The following is a 13,554-nucleotide window of genomic DNA, read 5'->3' as shown; positions in this document are numbered from 1 at the left end:
CCGACAACCACGGCGCCCGAGCCTTCGTCGACGAGGTGCTCGTCTGACATTTTCCCTCTCCTGAGCCAAAGCCGCGGTAGGTTTTGGTTTGTTTTTTTGGGGTTTTAGGTCGATTCCCCGAGGATCCCGGCTCGGAGTCGTGCGAGGCAACCAGACTAAGTCCGATATATCTCAAGTTCGTCCTCTATTCGCCGTCGCCGAGCTGGTTAGGGCCACTTCCGGCGACTGAGCTCTCGTTCTTCTTCACCCTGATTGTAGCTCAGTTTCGCCCAGTCTCGGTTCAACCGAGATCGGGATTTAGTGTTCTTCATTTATGCTCGCCTTCGATGTGGAAGAGCCATTTCTGAGTTGATGTTGAGCATGGCTTGTTCACTAAATTTTGAGTTTGGGTTGATTTCGTGAGCGGTTTGAGTCGGGGGTTTCCTTTCCATTATTGTACACCATGTGTTTGCTGAAATGTTTGCTGAAATGCATCAACTAGATCCGTGAACTTTTTTCTCGAGTCCGGCTTGTTGGAATGTCAGGATGTACGTTGGTTTGTGATGCCTGGAGATGGGGTTGGGTTATATGATTCCCCGAACCGCACTGTTCACGACAAATGCTTTCATTGTTCCATGTTTGTGCTTTTTCGTTCTTCCGTCTTCTGTGTTCTCTGCTGATGTAGCTTCGTATGTGATGTGTTTGGCTGGGCATTGCGACGGACGATGATAAGACTCGTTAACTTTGATGGTTGGTTTGGTAGCGCGAGATAGTGCTATTCTTGTTGAGCATAGGACGAAGTTCCGGCGTTTTAGAACAAATGCGTAGCGTTAAATATTTCTGGGTAGCAAGAACGCGAAGCAAAAGTTGGTGTTCTACTGTTCTGGGCTTCATGCCATGTATTGGTTCCTGGGCAATGGGAAGAAGATGTCCAGAAGGGAAGGAAAAAATAAGAAAAGAAAAAGAAACAAAAAGAAAGGAAAAAGAAAAGGGGGGAAAAGAAAAAAAATTAGAAAAGAAATTGCTAAACGGGGGTCCCGGGTTGGTCGGAGAGCCGGGTCAGGCAGTCGGGCGAATCAAGTCAGGAGACCCGGTCTGGATTTCTTATTTTATTAATAAAAATATTACAATATATAAAAATATTAAAAATTTCAAAAAAATTCGAAAATGTTTAAAAATCCAAAAAATATTAAAAAGAAAAAAACATTAAAAAAATTTAATTAATTAAAAAATAAAAAAATTAATTTAAAAAATCAGATAAATCACAAAAATCCGGAAAATAAAAAATATTGTTTGGGCTTTGGAATTGGCTTTTCTTGCCCTTTTGGGTGATTAGTGCCACGTTTGATTGCACGTTGCTTAATTTACGCATTTCAAATTATGCGTTTAATTTAACCTTGCATGTGGTTGATTAAGCGCATTAGGTTCGCGTATTGATTGTTGCTTCCCTTACCTCGGTTAGGGATGGAATTCGAGACTCCCAATTGCTGCATGAATACGTTAGGTGGTGATTGAACAAGGTTAGGTATCGAAAGGGCACTAGTTGATTAATTAGTGTAATCAACTCCCCGGACCCTTAGAATCTTTGGTTCGTAGAAGTGAAGCAAGTCTCCCATGCTTTACTTGGGTGTCTAATCGACCCAGCAAAAACTGATTAGTGGCGACTCCTAAATGAAATTAATTTGCATGTTCATAACGTAAACCTAAGTCGCAAATTGGTATGAGCTTGGGAGAGCTCGAGCTAGGTTTAAACTTAGTAATCCATTAGCCAAACCGCTTAGGCGGCGAGGTCGGTTCGGGGAGGTCGCGACAATCATTTTCTGGGACAGCATGATGTCATATTTTTGGACCAATTCAGCAAATTGGTTTAGCAATTTACAATGAGAATCCTCATCTGGGCTTTAGATAAGGATATCATCAATGTAAATTTGAGCGTTGGCCAAAATAGGCTAGAAGATTTTGCATATAGCTTTCTAGAATAATGAAGGGTCTGTTTTAAGACCAAAATGAAGCAACGTCCACTGGAAGTGCTGATTAGGGATGAAAAATTCAATTTTGTACCTGTCATCTAGATGAATTTTCAATTGCCAGAATCCAGTTTTGAGGTCAAATTTGGAATAGACCTTACCTTGAGTAAGGCTGGAGAATAACGAATTTCGGTGGGGTAACGGGAACTTATCATATTGGAGGAATTAGTTAAGTGGCTGGTAATTGATGACCAATCTCATTTTCCCTCTATTCTGCTGAGATCGTTTATTCACGAAGAATGCTTCACAAGACCACTGAGAATCGGATGGCTCGATTAATCTTTGGTGAAGTAAGTCTAAGCATTCCTTTTGAGCTAAAGATCAAATGATATGGATTCAATCTCGAATGAGTTATTTTGGTAGGATTGATATCTTCATTTTTCTTGAAAGCTAAATGGATGAAAGTCAGGATTTCTCCACAAAGGGTTTGGACATTTTAGGACAAAGTCTGAATGAGATTCTGCACATGCTCCAAGAAGGGTTTAGATGATAGGATCTAGTATATGCATATGGATGGCAAAAAATCGTTGGATATCTACAAACTCTTTGAATTGTCCTTTGAACCGAAGTCCATTAGACAAAATTCTAAGTTTGGGAATCTGGGTCAGAATATCTTATCTAATGATGATATCTTTGTCTGGTGTACTAGAACCAAGGATTTTAGTGGTGAGGGAACACTGTGGGAAGAACTGAAGGGTAATGAGTTTGCTTCGAACTCTTGTAGCGAAAGTATCTCCAGAAGTAGAATTAAAATACCGGGTGTATGAAGTCCAGTATTCTTTTGGAAGAAATTTCGTGTCAAGAATCGAAGCACTGGCTCTAGTATCTATAAGGGCTATAAGAGAAATGGGTTGAGCATATTTTGAAAGATAGATTTTGATGGGAAAATAGGGAAGGGTGAAAGGAGTGTATGCACAAAGGTCTTGGATCGTGGGAAGTTTTGGATTTTCGGAAAAAAGGAGTAAACTCCCTTTTCTATTTTGTCAAATGAGTCTTCAGAGTCACTGGACTGGGACCATGTCTGGATGGCGCATATAGTGTGCATTATTGGTTCATCTTCTAAGGAGCAGACGGATTCAACATCATCATCCTGAAGAGAAATCCCAATTTCTTTTTCAAGCTTTTGGATTAAATGAAAATTTCTTTTCTGGGCCTTCGGACAATTCTTTGCAAAGTGACCTTTTTTGTTGCAGATATAACACCTCTCGATTTCTTACGTCTTCCAGACTGGTTGCGTTTGGAGTGCCTTCTTCTCAAGAATCGCCATTTCCATTTTCTTCTTAGACCGAGGGAGAAGCATTTAAAGTACTTTTTCTTTTTACACCGATTTCCGCAAGAAGGGTCATCACATGACTCTTTATTTGCACACTTGATTCTCAACTCTAGCGGGGGAAGAACAGCATTGGTGCCAAAAGTTGTGTACGGAGCTCACTTTGGTGTCAAAAGTTTCATTTGGATCATTTAAGTACCAAAAATTTTGAAAAACAATCACTTAAGTGCCACTTCGCCGGAAATCCGACGTGGCATTTTTTTATTAAATTCTCGAGCTGATGTGGCTCGCCGGAGGCTGATGTGGCATTTCTTTTCTTTCTTTTTTTCCTTTCTTTTCTTTTTTTTCTTTTCTTTCTTCTTATTTCCGATGGTCGGCGTCCGGCCACCGAGCCATGGCCGGCCTCGCCGGCGTCGCCTTCCTCCCGGGCGAGGGCCGGCGAGGCCGCCGTGGCCTCGGCAAGGGCCGGCCTCGCCGGGGCTCGCCTCAACCCTCGCACAGGCGGGGCGAGCTCCGGCGAGGGCTCGCCTTGCCAGATCCGGCGAGGCCGGCCCTCGCTGAGGTCACGGCGGCCTCGCCGGCCCTCGCCTGGAGGAAGGCGACGCCCGGTGAGGCCGGCCATGGCCGGTGGCCGGCCTCCGGCCACTGGCCATGGTAGAAGAAAAAGAAAAGAAAAAAGAAAAGAAAGAAAAAAAATCAGAAAAAAAATATTTAAAAAATTGAATTATACACATGGAAATGCCACGTGTCATTAAAATTTAAATATAAAAGCCACGTATTAAATTTGGTCGGAATTTCTCGCCGTTGGCACTTAAGTAATTGTTTTTTCTCCGATTTGGCACTTAAGTGATCGCCAGCGTAAACTTTTGGCACTTAAGTGATTCAAATGAAACTTTTGGCACCAAAGTGAGCTCCGTACACAATTTTTGGCACCAATGCTATTCTTCCCCCCAACTCTAGCCTTTGGCAAGCTTGATCAAGCTCTTTATTGCTCTTAAGATAACTTCTGAATGCCTTTCGGCGGATACAGAGGTCATCAAGAGCCAAATGTATTTCTTGTTGCAGTTCTCCTATCGGGACATCAGCAATTCTTCGCTGCTTATTTTGAAAAGATATTTCCACAACTTGACCAATATCCTTGGAATAGAAGACAAAAACACCTGCTTTAGGTTTGGATCAGCTCCAAAGGCGTATAATAATTTAAGCATTGCATGGATTTGAAACTATGTGGGAAGGAGGAGGTTTCTGAGAAGGCTTGGGAACATTTACCTTCTTCTCCTGCTGCATCTTCTTTTGTGTTTCCATTTCGCGGATACAAACTCCGACCTTCTTTTGAGGCTTCCGCAATGATTAAGGCAATTGAAGTGACTTTTGGAGGAGAGATTTCCATCCGGATTGGATACAAAGGTTGAGAAAATGGATCCAGTGCATGAACAAATTTTCCTTCCTAGAAGAGTTTAATTTGCCTACGTAGCTTTTCCATCTCAGCAATCTGGTCTTCCAAATAATGATGGGAAATATATTTACCTAATTCCATCTGCTGCAATTTAGTCTGGAACGCCTCAAGCAATTTGTTTGTGATTGAAGCCGTTTGATCAACATGATCAAGACGGGCTTGGACAGTTGAAAGTTTTGTATCAATTGTCTTAAGAACATTATTTTGCGCTAGAGCATTTTCTAACTGCCAATTTAGAACAGTTTCGGCGGCAGTAACTTTCTTTTGTCTCCCATGATCATCGATATCTGTAGGGTTTGGAATTTTTGACATATGTTGGAACCGATGATGTGCGTCTGTAAATTCTTCTAACACCGGGAAAGGGGCACTAGATGGAAATCTGGTAGAGACTATCTTTGGACCGTTTCTTTTTCTTTTTGGATGGTCTATCATCTTCATCATCAGGAGGGCTTGTACAAAGGGAACATTGACAATCAAGATCCCAGAAACAGTGGCCTGTTCGAGGATCCTTGTAATAATGAATGGGTCGTCCCTCTTGATTAAAAGACTCGATCATAGTCTTTGAATCTGAGTCGCCTTCATCCATTGGAACATCGGCATGACAGGGTTACATCATAAGAATAGTAGGAAAAATAGAAGAAGCAGCTTCCTCCTTTCCTTACTAAATTTAATGATGACCGTACCATCTTTCTTTTTTGTGAACTGGAATTCCATGGACTGGATAGGCCTGGAATTCTTGTAGAGCTTTTCATAGTTAGTTACCCAAGTGTTAGGGAGTAACTTAACTAGTTGATTTCGAGGAATTTGTCTGGATACATGGACGCAGGAAGTCTGATCATTGTCCACTGAGATAAAAAAAGGCGTCCTCTGTGCCTGGAAAGTTGAGATCAATAGCATGGTTCTGGACCCGGTATACCATCTGGTAGTGTAAAGTTGCAGCTATAGAATCAGGAGTCTGAGGAGCTCCGGTGAGCTGTAGCTAAACTTTAAGAGCAGAAAAGAGTTTTGGATCCGAAAAGGCTATGTTAAAATTTGAAAGCAGTGTAACAAACACTGTTCCGGCATTTAGAGTGGTTTGGATTGTACCAATGCAGGCATGTTGGTAATCCAAGAAACGAGTATCTAAAAAGGCCATGCGAGCAACAACAGGTAATCCTTTTCGGCCATGGAAAGAGAGAGCAAGGCGGATAGCACTAAAGTAGAGATGCGTATACCCTTGCTATACCCACTTATGTGGAAAGTTAGAAAGTATCTGGAGGGTAACGAAATGTTCTTGCTAAGTAGCGAGAATAGGATCTTGGTCAAACCGGGATGACTGGACATATTCTTTAACTTCTCGGGGTGTGTGTTTGATGAGTTGTTTGATGGAACGGAGAGAAAAAAAAGAAGGTGGTTTGGCGAAAACAGAGTAGGGATTAATAAGGGAGAGATGAGTTTCCGAAATCTTACTATCTTCATTAAGGTATGAAACCTCATAAAGATAGTCAATTTTAGAAACATTTGAAATACGAACATCTAAAAGAGCATTTACATTGACTGGTGGAGTAGAATCGGTAGAATCACTCATGATGGGACAAATCTACCTTTTCCACCTGGTATTTCATCTAAAAACAAACAAGTAGGCTGAATAGAACGCTGGCTCTGATACCAAAAAGAGGGACTAAGATGCAAATCAGGGAAGACGAAGACAAGACTTGTGGTAGGTATGCTAAGGATTATCCTTTTCACGTTCAAAGGATCGCCGGAGAGAATTACAAGCTCTTTCTGCACTGGTAAAGCTTGGAGTGATCATGATTAGCGTGGTTAATCCTCATCCCGCTGTGGAGGTTCAACGCCAAGGCCAAGCTCTACAAAGAAGTTTCGCTCTCCTACCTATTCCTCACTAGTGATATGAAATGGTGGAAAAGGCGAGACTGATGAACCTCAAGTATGTGAGGCACATGAGAAAGGTGAGGCAATATGAATCGAGCTATGTGGCCGCAACGTAGAGTAAGCTCCCCTCGTTGCTGCCGGAGGCAGCGTTCGAAAAGACGATCGCGATCGAGAGGTGGCAGGGGCGTGTCTCCGGAGTTCGACGCAGCGTTTGAGGAGGAGCACCAGAAACAGATGCCATGGACCATGCCGGACAAGAAGCCAAGGGAGGAGATCAAGCTGTCCCTTGTGTTGGCATAGGGGTGGTTCTACCAGACGTGCCAAGAATTTTGTCAGGGGCGATGGCGAGGTAGAGAGAAAGCTTGTGAGGTTCTATAAGACCGTGCAGCTGTTGGTGTGCGTGGAGGTCTCGGAGGAGGAAGATGAGGACGCACCGGTGATACGCATCAACACAATCGACAACAAGACGAAGTAAAGTGAAACAATAACAAAGGAAACAAATGAAAAAGAAAGACCTCAAATGGGCCTCACATTTGACTACGTGAGATAAAGCATTCTCAGATGGAAAAAGTGAGGGGTAATATACTTACTATACATGCGAAAGGCCCTTAAAAAAACAAAATTCCGCGTTAATCGACTGGTGGTGCAGTACTATATTGCCGGAAACGGTTATTCACAGATAAAAGCGCCGGGTACCATTTGAAGCAACGAGTCGCAGTCACGCCCTCCGTGCAGTGCTGCGGCCCAATTACTCCCAGCGCTTTCTCGCTCGTATGCACATCCTCCTCACTCACCTTCTTCTTCTTCTTACCATCCTGAGCTTCCTCTGCCATCTCGATCCTCCGTTCCCGCTTTCCAAACCATGGAGAACAAGCACATCTTCGTGGTGGAAGAGAGGAAAGAGCTCATGCTCTCCCCGAACGGAGACGCCGACCCGGCTCCGAGAACGGGCCACTTCCTCAGACCCTCCGCGGCGGAGCCCGAGACCCACCCGCCTCCGCCCGTCCCGACCCCGCCGCCGCCGGAGAGCTTGCCGATCAGCGTCAGGTTGGACAACTGGCGCCGCCCGACCAAGAGGTGGACCGCGTGGGTCGATCGCATGGAGTCCGCGCACGAGCCCACGTGGAGGAGAGCCGGTATTTACGACGCCATCAAGTGTTCGACGTTCTCGATCCGGAAGCACCCTGGCTTGGTCCTCGGGCTCGCTCAACGTTGGTGTCCCGACACGAACACCTTCGTTTTCCCCTGAGGCGAGGCCACCATCACGCTGGAGGACGTGATGGTCCTAGGTGGTTACTCGGTCTGGGGATCCTCCCCTGTTTCGAGCCATCTCGGGAGCCACTCGGGGGAGGTCCAGGCGAAGCTGGAGCGAGCGAGGTCGGAGATGACGAAGACCCCGGCAAACGTGGGGGACAGCTGCAAGTGGATGGAGAAGTTTAGGGACACCGGGAGCGACGTTGAGCACGAGGTCTTCCTCGCGTTCTGGCTGTCGAGGTTTGTATTCGCGGGCTCTTCCGACGTGATCACCGCGAGTGTACGGCAGATGGCGATAGGTCTGGCTAGAGGCGTGAGGATTGCACTTGCGCCCGCTGTTTTAGCTAGTATTTATAGAGATTTAAGTTGGCTGAAGATTGTTTTAGATGGGCTAGTTCCAGGGATGAAGGATGGAAATGAAGGGAAAGAGATTTATGTAAAAGTGTCGGCTCCGTTTGCTTTGGTTCAGGTATGGGCCTGGGAGAGATTTGTGACCACCATCAGGCCAAATCGTAGAGAGGTTCAGCCAGGGGAGCCTAGGTTGGGACGATGGCACAAATCGAAAAAATTGAACCTTCAAAATGTGCATTCCATGATGGGCGAAGCCAGAGTGCATTTTAAATGGCGTCCCTACAGCTTGGCCGTGAATGACTCGGCGTCCTATGCATTTTATGGCGAGAAAGAGAACTGGGTATCGCTGGAGGAGGACGCCGATGCGGAACTGAGGTCATTCGCTCACTGCTTGATGGCCTGTGAGTTGCCCGGGCTGGATATTGTCGAGAAGTATTCACCTCATCGAGTGGCCATGCAATTCGGGATGGATCAAGATATGCCAGGTCGGGTTGCCCCCTGCAACCAGGACCCTGGGATTGCTTGGGACAACTACAATAAGTCTATCCAAGGCGCGCAGTTGTACATTCCAGCGAGGCTTTACAAACCGTGCGTAACAGCTCGCTATGCTAAGTGGTGGGCTTCAAGGAGTTCAGATAGATCAATGCAGGGATTAAAAGGAAGGTCGGTAGTTAATGATGACCCAGTTCCTCCCGGTTTTCGGCTGAAAAGCGTTAGTGTGGACACAGCCGACTCCAGTGAAGATGATGATGGGCTAACTTTGGGAGAATTTTTTAGGTCCATTAAGCGAAGTAGAGCTACCGGGAGCTGCTCGGTTGGTCTCGGCAACAAATGCTTGCAGAATGATCAAATGCAAAGTTCCTTCTTACAGAATGTGGGTAGAGGAGACACTGACATCGAAACGAGAGCGTCACCAATGGAACCTGTCGTGAGGAATAGGCCCCACGATACTGCTCCTGGAGGAGCTCAAAGAGACGATGAGGAAGGCACTAATGGAATAGGGCAGAGATTTACTGACGGAGGTTTAGCCGATGAAACTGCGGGAGAAAGCAGTGAGCGTTTAACGTGTGAAATGCTAGTGGCAGATCTCGAAGTTCGGATTAGCAAGTTGGAGAGAGCAGTTGCTGAGCGAAAAGCTCGGATTACCAAATGAAAGTCACTCTGAAGAATTCGAACTGTGATGCTTTCTATAAATTTCTACTGTCCTTCCATGTCTGTAGTATTCAACTAGATCTCTTTTTTGTTAATGCTCTAGACTATCATTTCTTTTCCTTCCCTTCTTATTCTATTTCATTTCATTTTTGCTTTTTGGGAGGTTCGCAGAGATTGATCTCAATGCTTTGTGAATGTTTAGATTGCTTGTTCGGTTGATTATTTAGCTTGTGTGAGAAGTGGCAATGCTTTGTGGCTGATTTTAGTGTCATGTATCTGATGCAGTGGACAAGACTTCATTTTTTGTGAATGTGTGAAAATGAATTTAAAAGTTCCAGAAAATCCGAATGAATAGCCATCGGCTTTTTAACAACCATCATCTATCAAAAACTGGCAGGAGTAATGCCTGCTGAGGATATCCCCTGCACAACGATGTTAAAGTATTTTCCAGGGTCAAAAGGTTATTTTTCCCGGGAATATGTCCTAGATCTTGTATCATTCTGCTTTCCATTATGTCGAAGACTAGAATCAAAGCCTGTGATTATTGTATCTGGTTCTGAAAGATGCCGTTTTTTGACAAAGATCATCCTGATACGGAAATGTCTTGAGAATGAAAATTTCTTGATTCTTCTCATTTCAAATGATACAGAGTCGACTTGTGCAGCAGTTTTTGTTTCAATTGAGCTAGCTCACCTGTTAAGTCTCGCCAAATTACAAAAAGAAAAAACAGAGCTTTACCGTTAATAGTTGATTCCCTTGCAATTTTGACGGGAATTCTCATATTGAAGAACTTTCACTCAAAAGGAATGGTACAAGTGCTTTTGCTCCTCATGCAATATCAAGTCAAAAAGGGTACTGTTGCTCATTTGGGTTGATCAGATTGCAGAACGTCATATTGCAGATCACTGATTTGGAGAAAAGGGTAATTGGAAAACTCAATTGCACCATTCGTTCTACGTCCTAGCTGAGGATTTGTTCCACAAGAAATGAGATTATTTAAAAGTGGAACAACAAAGCCAATTAACCTTTTCGAGCTCTCTCTGGCTCGTTCAAATGGAATGGCCTGAGAGAGTAGGCTTGTGTTGTGCCCTGAGATCTGATGTACAATTTAAAATTGCATGAGTTTATTATTAGGAGGGAAGAGGTCCAGAAAAGAAACATGCTAAATTTGATAAACAAAAGATCAGGCACAGAGAGGGAGGCAGCTAAGCAAACGTGTGTACCTGTCTCTCTTTTCTTAATTTTAGCAAATTGCAGTTATAATAGGGTCTCTCTCATTCTCTGCGAACTCCATGGGTGGAGAGAGCATTGCAGGGAAAGATGATCTAAGTAAACATTTTTCTGCGTTCTTGTGTTTTCTCAGAGATCTTAAAAAAAAAAAAAAGATTCTAGTTCCATCTAGGGGTAAAAGAAAATGCTTCTTTTGTCCTTGTTTCTCACTGAAATAATACTGTTCTCGGATTATGAGCAGTTGTAGGATAGGATCTTTTTATTTTTTTTGGGGGTGGGGTTTGAGATCTATTATGATTACAAATTCGGTGTGATCGGTCCATCATCAAAAGATATTGTTTCTGGGTTTTTGATGGTGGCTGTATCCGAGTACTTGGGGATTGAAAGCACTACAAGGAGGAGAAAATGAGCTGTTTCCAATGTTGCATGTCCGAAAGAAGACTCGCCCGAAAATCATTGAAGAAGAGCATTCAAGAATACCACGACACAAAGACTTTAGCCTCATTCGCCAACATTTCCTTCAAATCAGGTAACAATCTCACATCAATTGTCGCTGAATGATCCTTCGGTCCAGGTCTGTCTTTGTTCGAATATGATATAACAAATACTTGTCATTGATGATTCTGCATTTTCTCTTCGTGAAATATGTCCATGAATCGACAGAATAAAACGTGCCTGTAAAGATACTTTCAATATAATCCAACTACAATTGAACATCAGATTAAGCTCTTCTCGAAGGCCAATTCCGAAATTCTGGAGGCTCTACTCATGTTGCATTATATCTTCGTGCCTTCAAATTTAAGCGTTTTTTCAGTTCCTACCATGTTTGTAGGCACATATACAGTGATATCTCCTTGAATGGCTTGAAGAATCTTGGTAGTCGCGTCATAGTCTCTGAATCAAATCACGAGTCTGAGTTCTTCATTCATAAATTCTTTGGATCATGAAAAGCTAGTGTTAACCTAGCAGAGAGAGAGAGAGAGAGAGAGAGAGATGTAGGATTAAGGAAGTCAATCACCATCTTTGACCATGTCTTACAATTTTAGATTGTCCTGAAAGTTTTTGTCACGAACACAAGTGATGCGAATGCTTGATGATATTAGGTAACATAAACTTCTGGCTTCTAAACTAAAGGCAATGCTTCGCAAAACTGATCAAGAAAAAATTTCCCTTAATGCAGATAGCAGCAGGCGCAGATACATCACCGAAGAAATAAAAAAAATCGGAAAAGGGAATATCGCAGCTCAGATATTTACATTCAGGGAGCTGTGTGTTGCAACAAAGAATTTCAACCCCGATTCTCTAATCGGCGAAGGCGGTTTCGGGAGAGTGTACAAAGGACATATAGAGAGCAAAAATCAAGTAATGACGTGAAATATCTCCCTCCCTTTTGTGTCTTGTCTTGTTGCTAAAAAAACTGAATTAACAGTTAATACGCACCGCCGTGCGTCGAGCATTACTTATCAGGTGGTTGCCGTTAAGCAACTCGACCGGAATGGGTTTCAAGGGAATAGGGAGTTCCTTGTGGAGGTCTTGATGTTGAGTCTGCTACACCATCCTAACCTTGTCAATTTGGTTGGATATTGTGCTGACGGAGATCAGAGGGTTCTTGTATATGAGTACATGCCTAATGGTTCTCTAGAGGACCACCTTCTCGGTAAGTTTGGCATCTGAGTATAGATCTCTGAAACAAACTAACCGAAATCGTCCGAAAGTTGATCTCGAATTTTGAAAACAAAAGCATGTAGGTTGATTCCTGAATGCTTTTTTCTTGGACTTTTTCAGAACTGCCTCCGGGGAAGGCACCCTTGGATTGGAACACCAGGATGAAAATCGCTTCAGGAGCCGCAAAAGGGCTCGAGTACTTGCATGAGCAGGCCAATCCCCCCGTGATATACCGTGATTTCAAGGCATCCAACATACTACTGGACGAGGAATTCAACCCAAAGCTCTCCGATTTCGGGCTCGCGAAGCTAGGTCCCACAGGGGACAAGAGCCATGTGTCGACACGGGTCATGGGCACTTACGGTTACTGTGCACCTGAATATGCGCTGACGGGCCAATTGACAACAAAGTCCGATGTGTACAGCTTTGGGGTTGTTTTCCTGGAGATCATCACAGGAAGGAGAGTAATTGACAATACAAGGCCAACTGAAGAGCAGAACTTAGTTGCTTGGGTAGGTCTGAAAGGTTTTCAACCTTCTACTGAATAATTAGCCTCTCATACAACTCAAGCCTTTTCAAATTGATGGTAGCAATGCCTGATAAATTTTTTATAATCCGACTCTCATTTATTCATCGGGTTATAATTTTTGTCAGTCTATTAGAGGCCTATCAGGATCAAAAAACATTTTCAAGCCTTGAACTGATGGAAATTACTTGATCTTGCTCTTAGGCACAACCTCTATTCAAGGACAGAAGGAAGTTCACATTAATGGCTGACCCGTTGCTTGAAGGAGCCTATCCGATAAAGGGTCTTTACCAGGCTCTCGCAGTCGCGGCTATGTGCCTTCAGGAGGAGGCGAGCACTCGGCCTCTGATCAGCGATGTCGTGACAGCTCTCGAGTATTTGGCAAACAGGAACAAGCAAGAGGAAAGTGTCGCCGAAGAGAACGGTGCCAAATGTGGTTTTCCTGGTGCAGGAACAGACGGAGCAGAAATTGAGATCGTTAGTTAGAGGTGATGATGAGGGAAAATGCCTCTGGGGAGTCTGAAAAGAGAAGAAAGGAAATCGAATGGTTCGACTCAAACTTGTGTAAAATCTTCCATAACCATGCGAATGTCATCTCCTCTGATATCTTGTTCTGTTTTCTTGTCTCAAAGTTGTGTGTTTCCGGTCAGATAAACTGACGTTTTCGATTATCTATGTGGATTCGAGTGGGAAAATCAAAAGTTGGAGAAGGAAGGATTTGCTGAAATCCACTGGAAAATTTCAGAAGGCATGGGATTAAACTTGTCAACAG

At 43.8% G+C, this 13,554-nt stretch overlaps 1 protein-coding gene and 1 pseudogene across 1 annotated transcript; both read left to right on the top strand.

The window, feature by feature from the left end:
• The first annotated feature begins 7,370 nt into the window (after positions 1-7,370).
• LOC130137194 (uncharacterized) lies at positions 7,371-9,671 on the top strand (annotated as a pseudogene).
• A 1,161-nt stretch (positions 9,672-10,832) lies between these two features.
• LOC130137211 (probable serine/threonine-protein kinase PBL23) lies at positions 10,833-13,509 on the top strand. Its single transcript, XM_056308003.1, has 5 exons — positions 10,833-11,120; positions 11,772-11,953; positions 12,059-12,248; positions 12,377-12,768; positions 12,987-13,509. The coding sequence occupies exons 1-5, from the start codon at positions 10,997-10,999 to the stop codon at positions 13,266-13,268; spliced, it is 1,170 nt and encodes a 389-aa protein (XP_056163978.1). The 5' UTR covers positions 10,833-10,996; the 3' UTR covers positions 13,269-13,509.
• The last annotated feature ends 45 nt before the right edge of the window (positions 13,510-13,554 follow it).

The sequence above is a fragment of the Syzygium oleosum genome, unplaced genomic scaffold, assembly GCF_021117445.2.
Source record: "Syzygium oleosum isolate NSW1041296 unplaced genomic scaffold, Sole_v2.1 Sole_v2.64, whole genome shotgun sequence".
Lineage (NCBI taxonomy): Eukaryota > Viridiplantae > Streptophyta > Magnoliopsida > Myrtales > Myrtaceae > Syzygium > Syzygium oleosum.
This window is presented reverse-complemented; position numbering and strand designations above follow the sequence as displayed.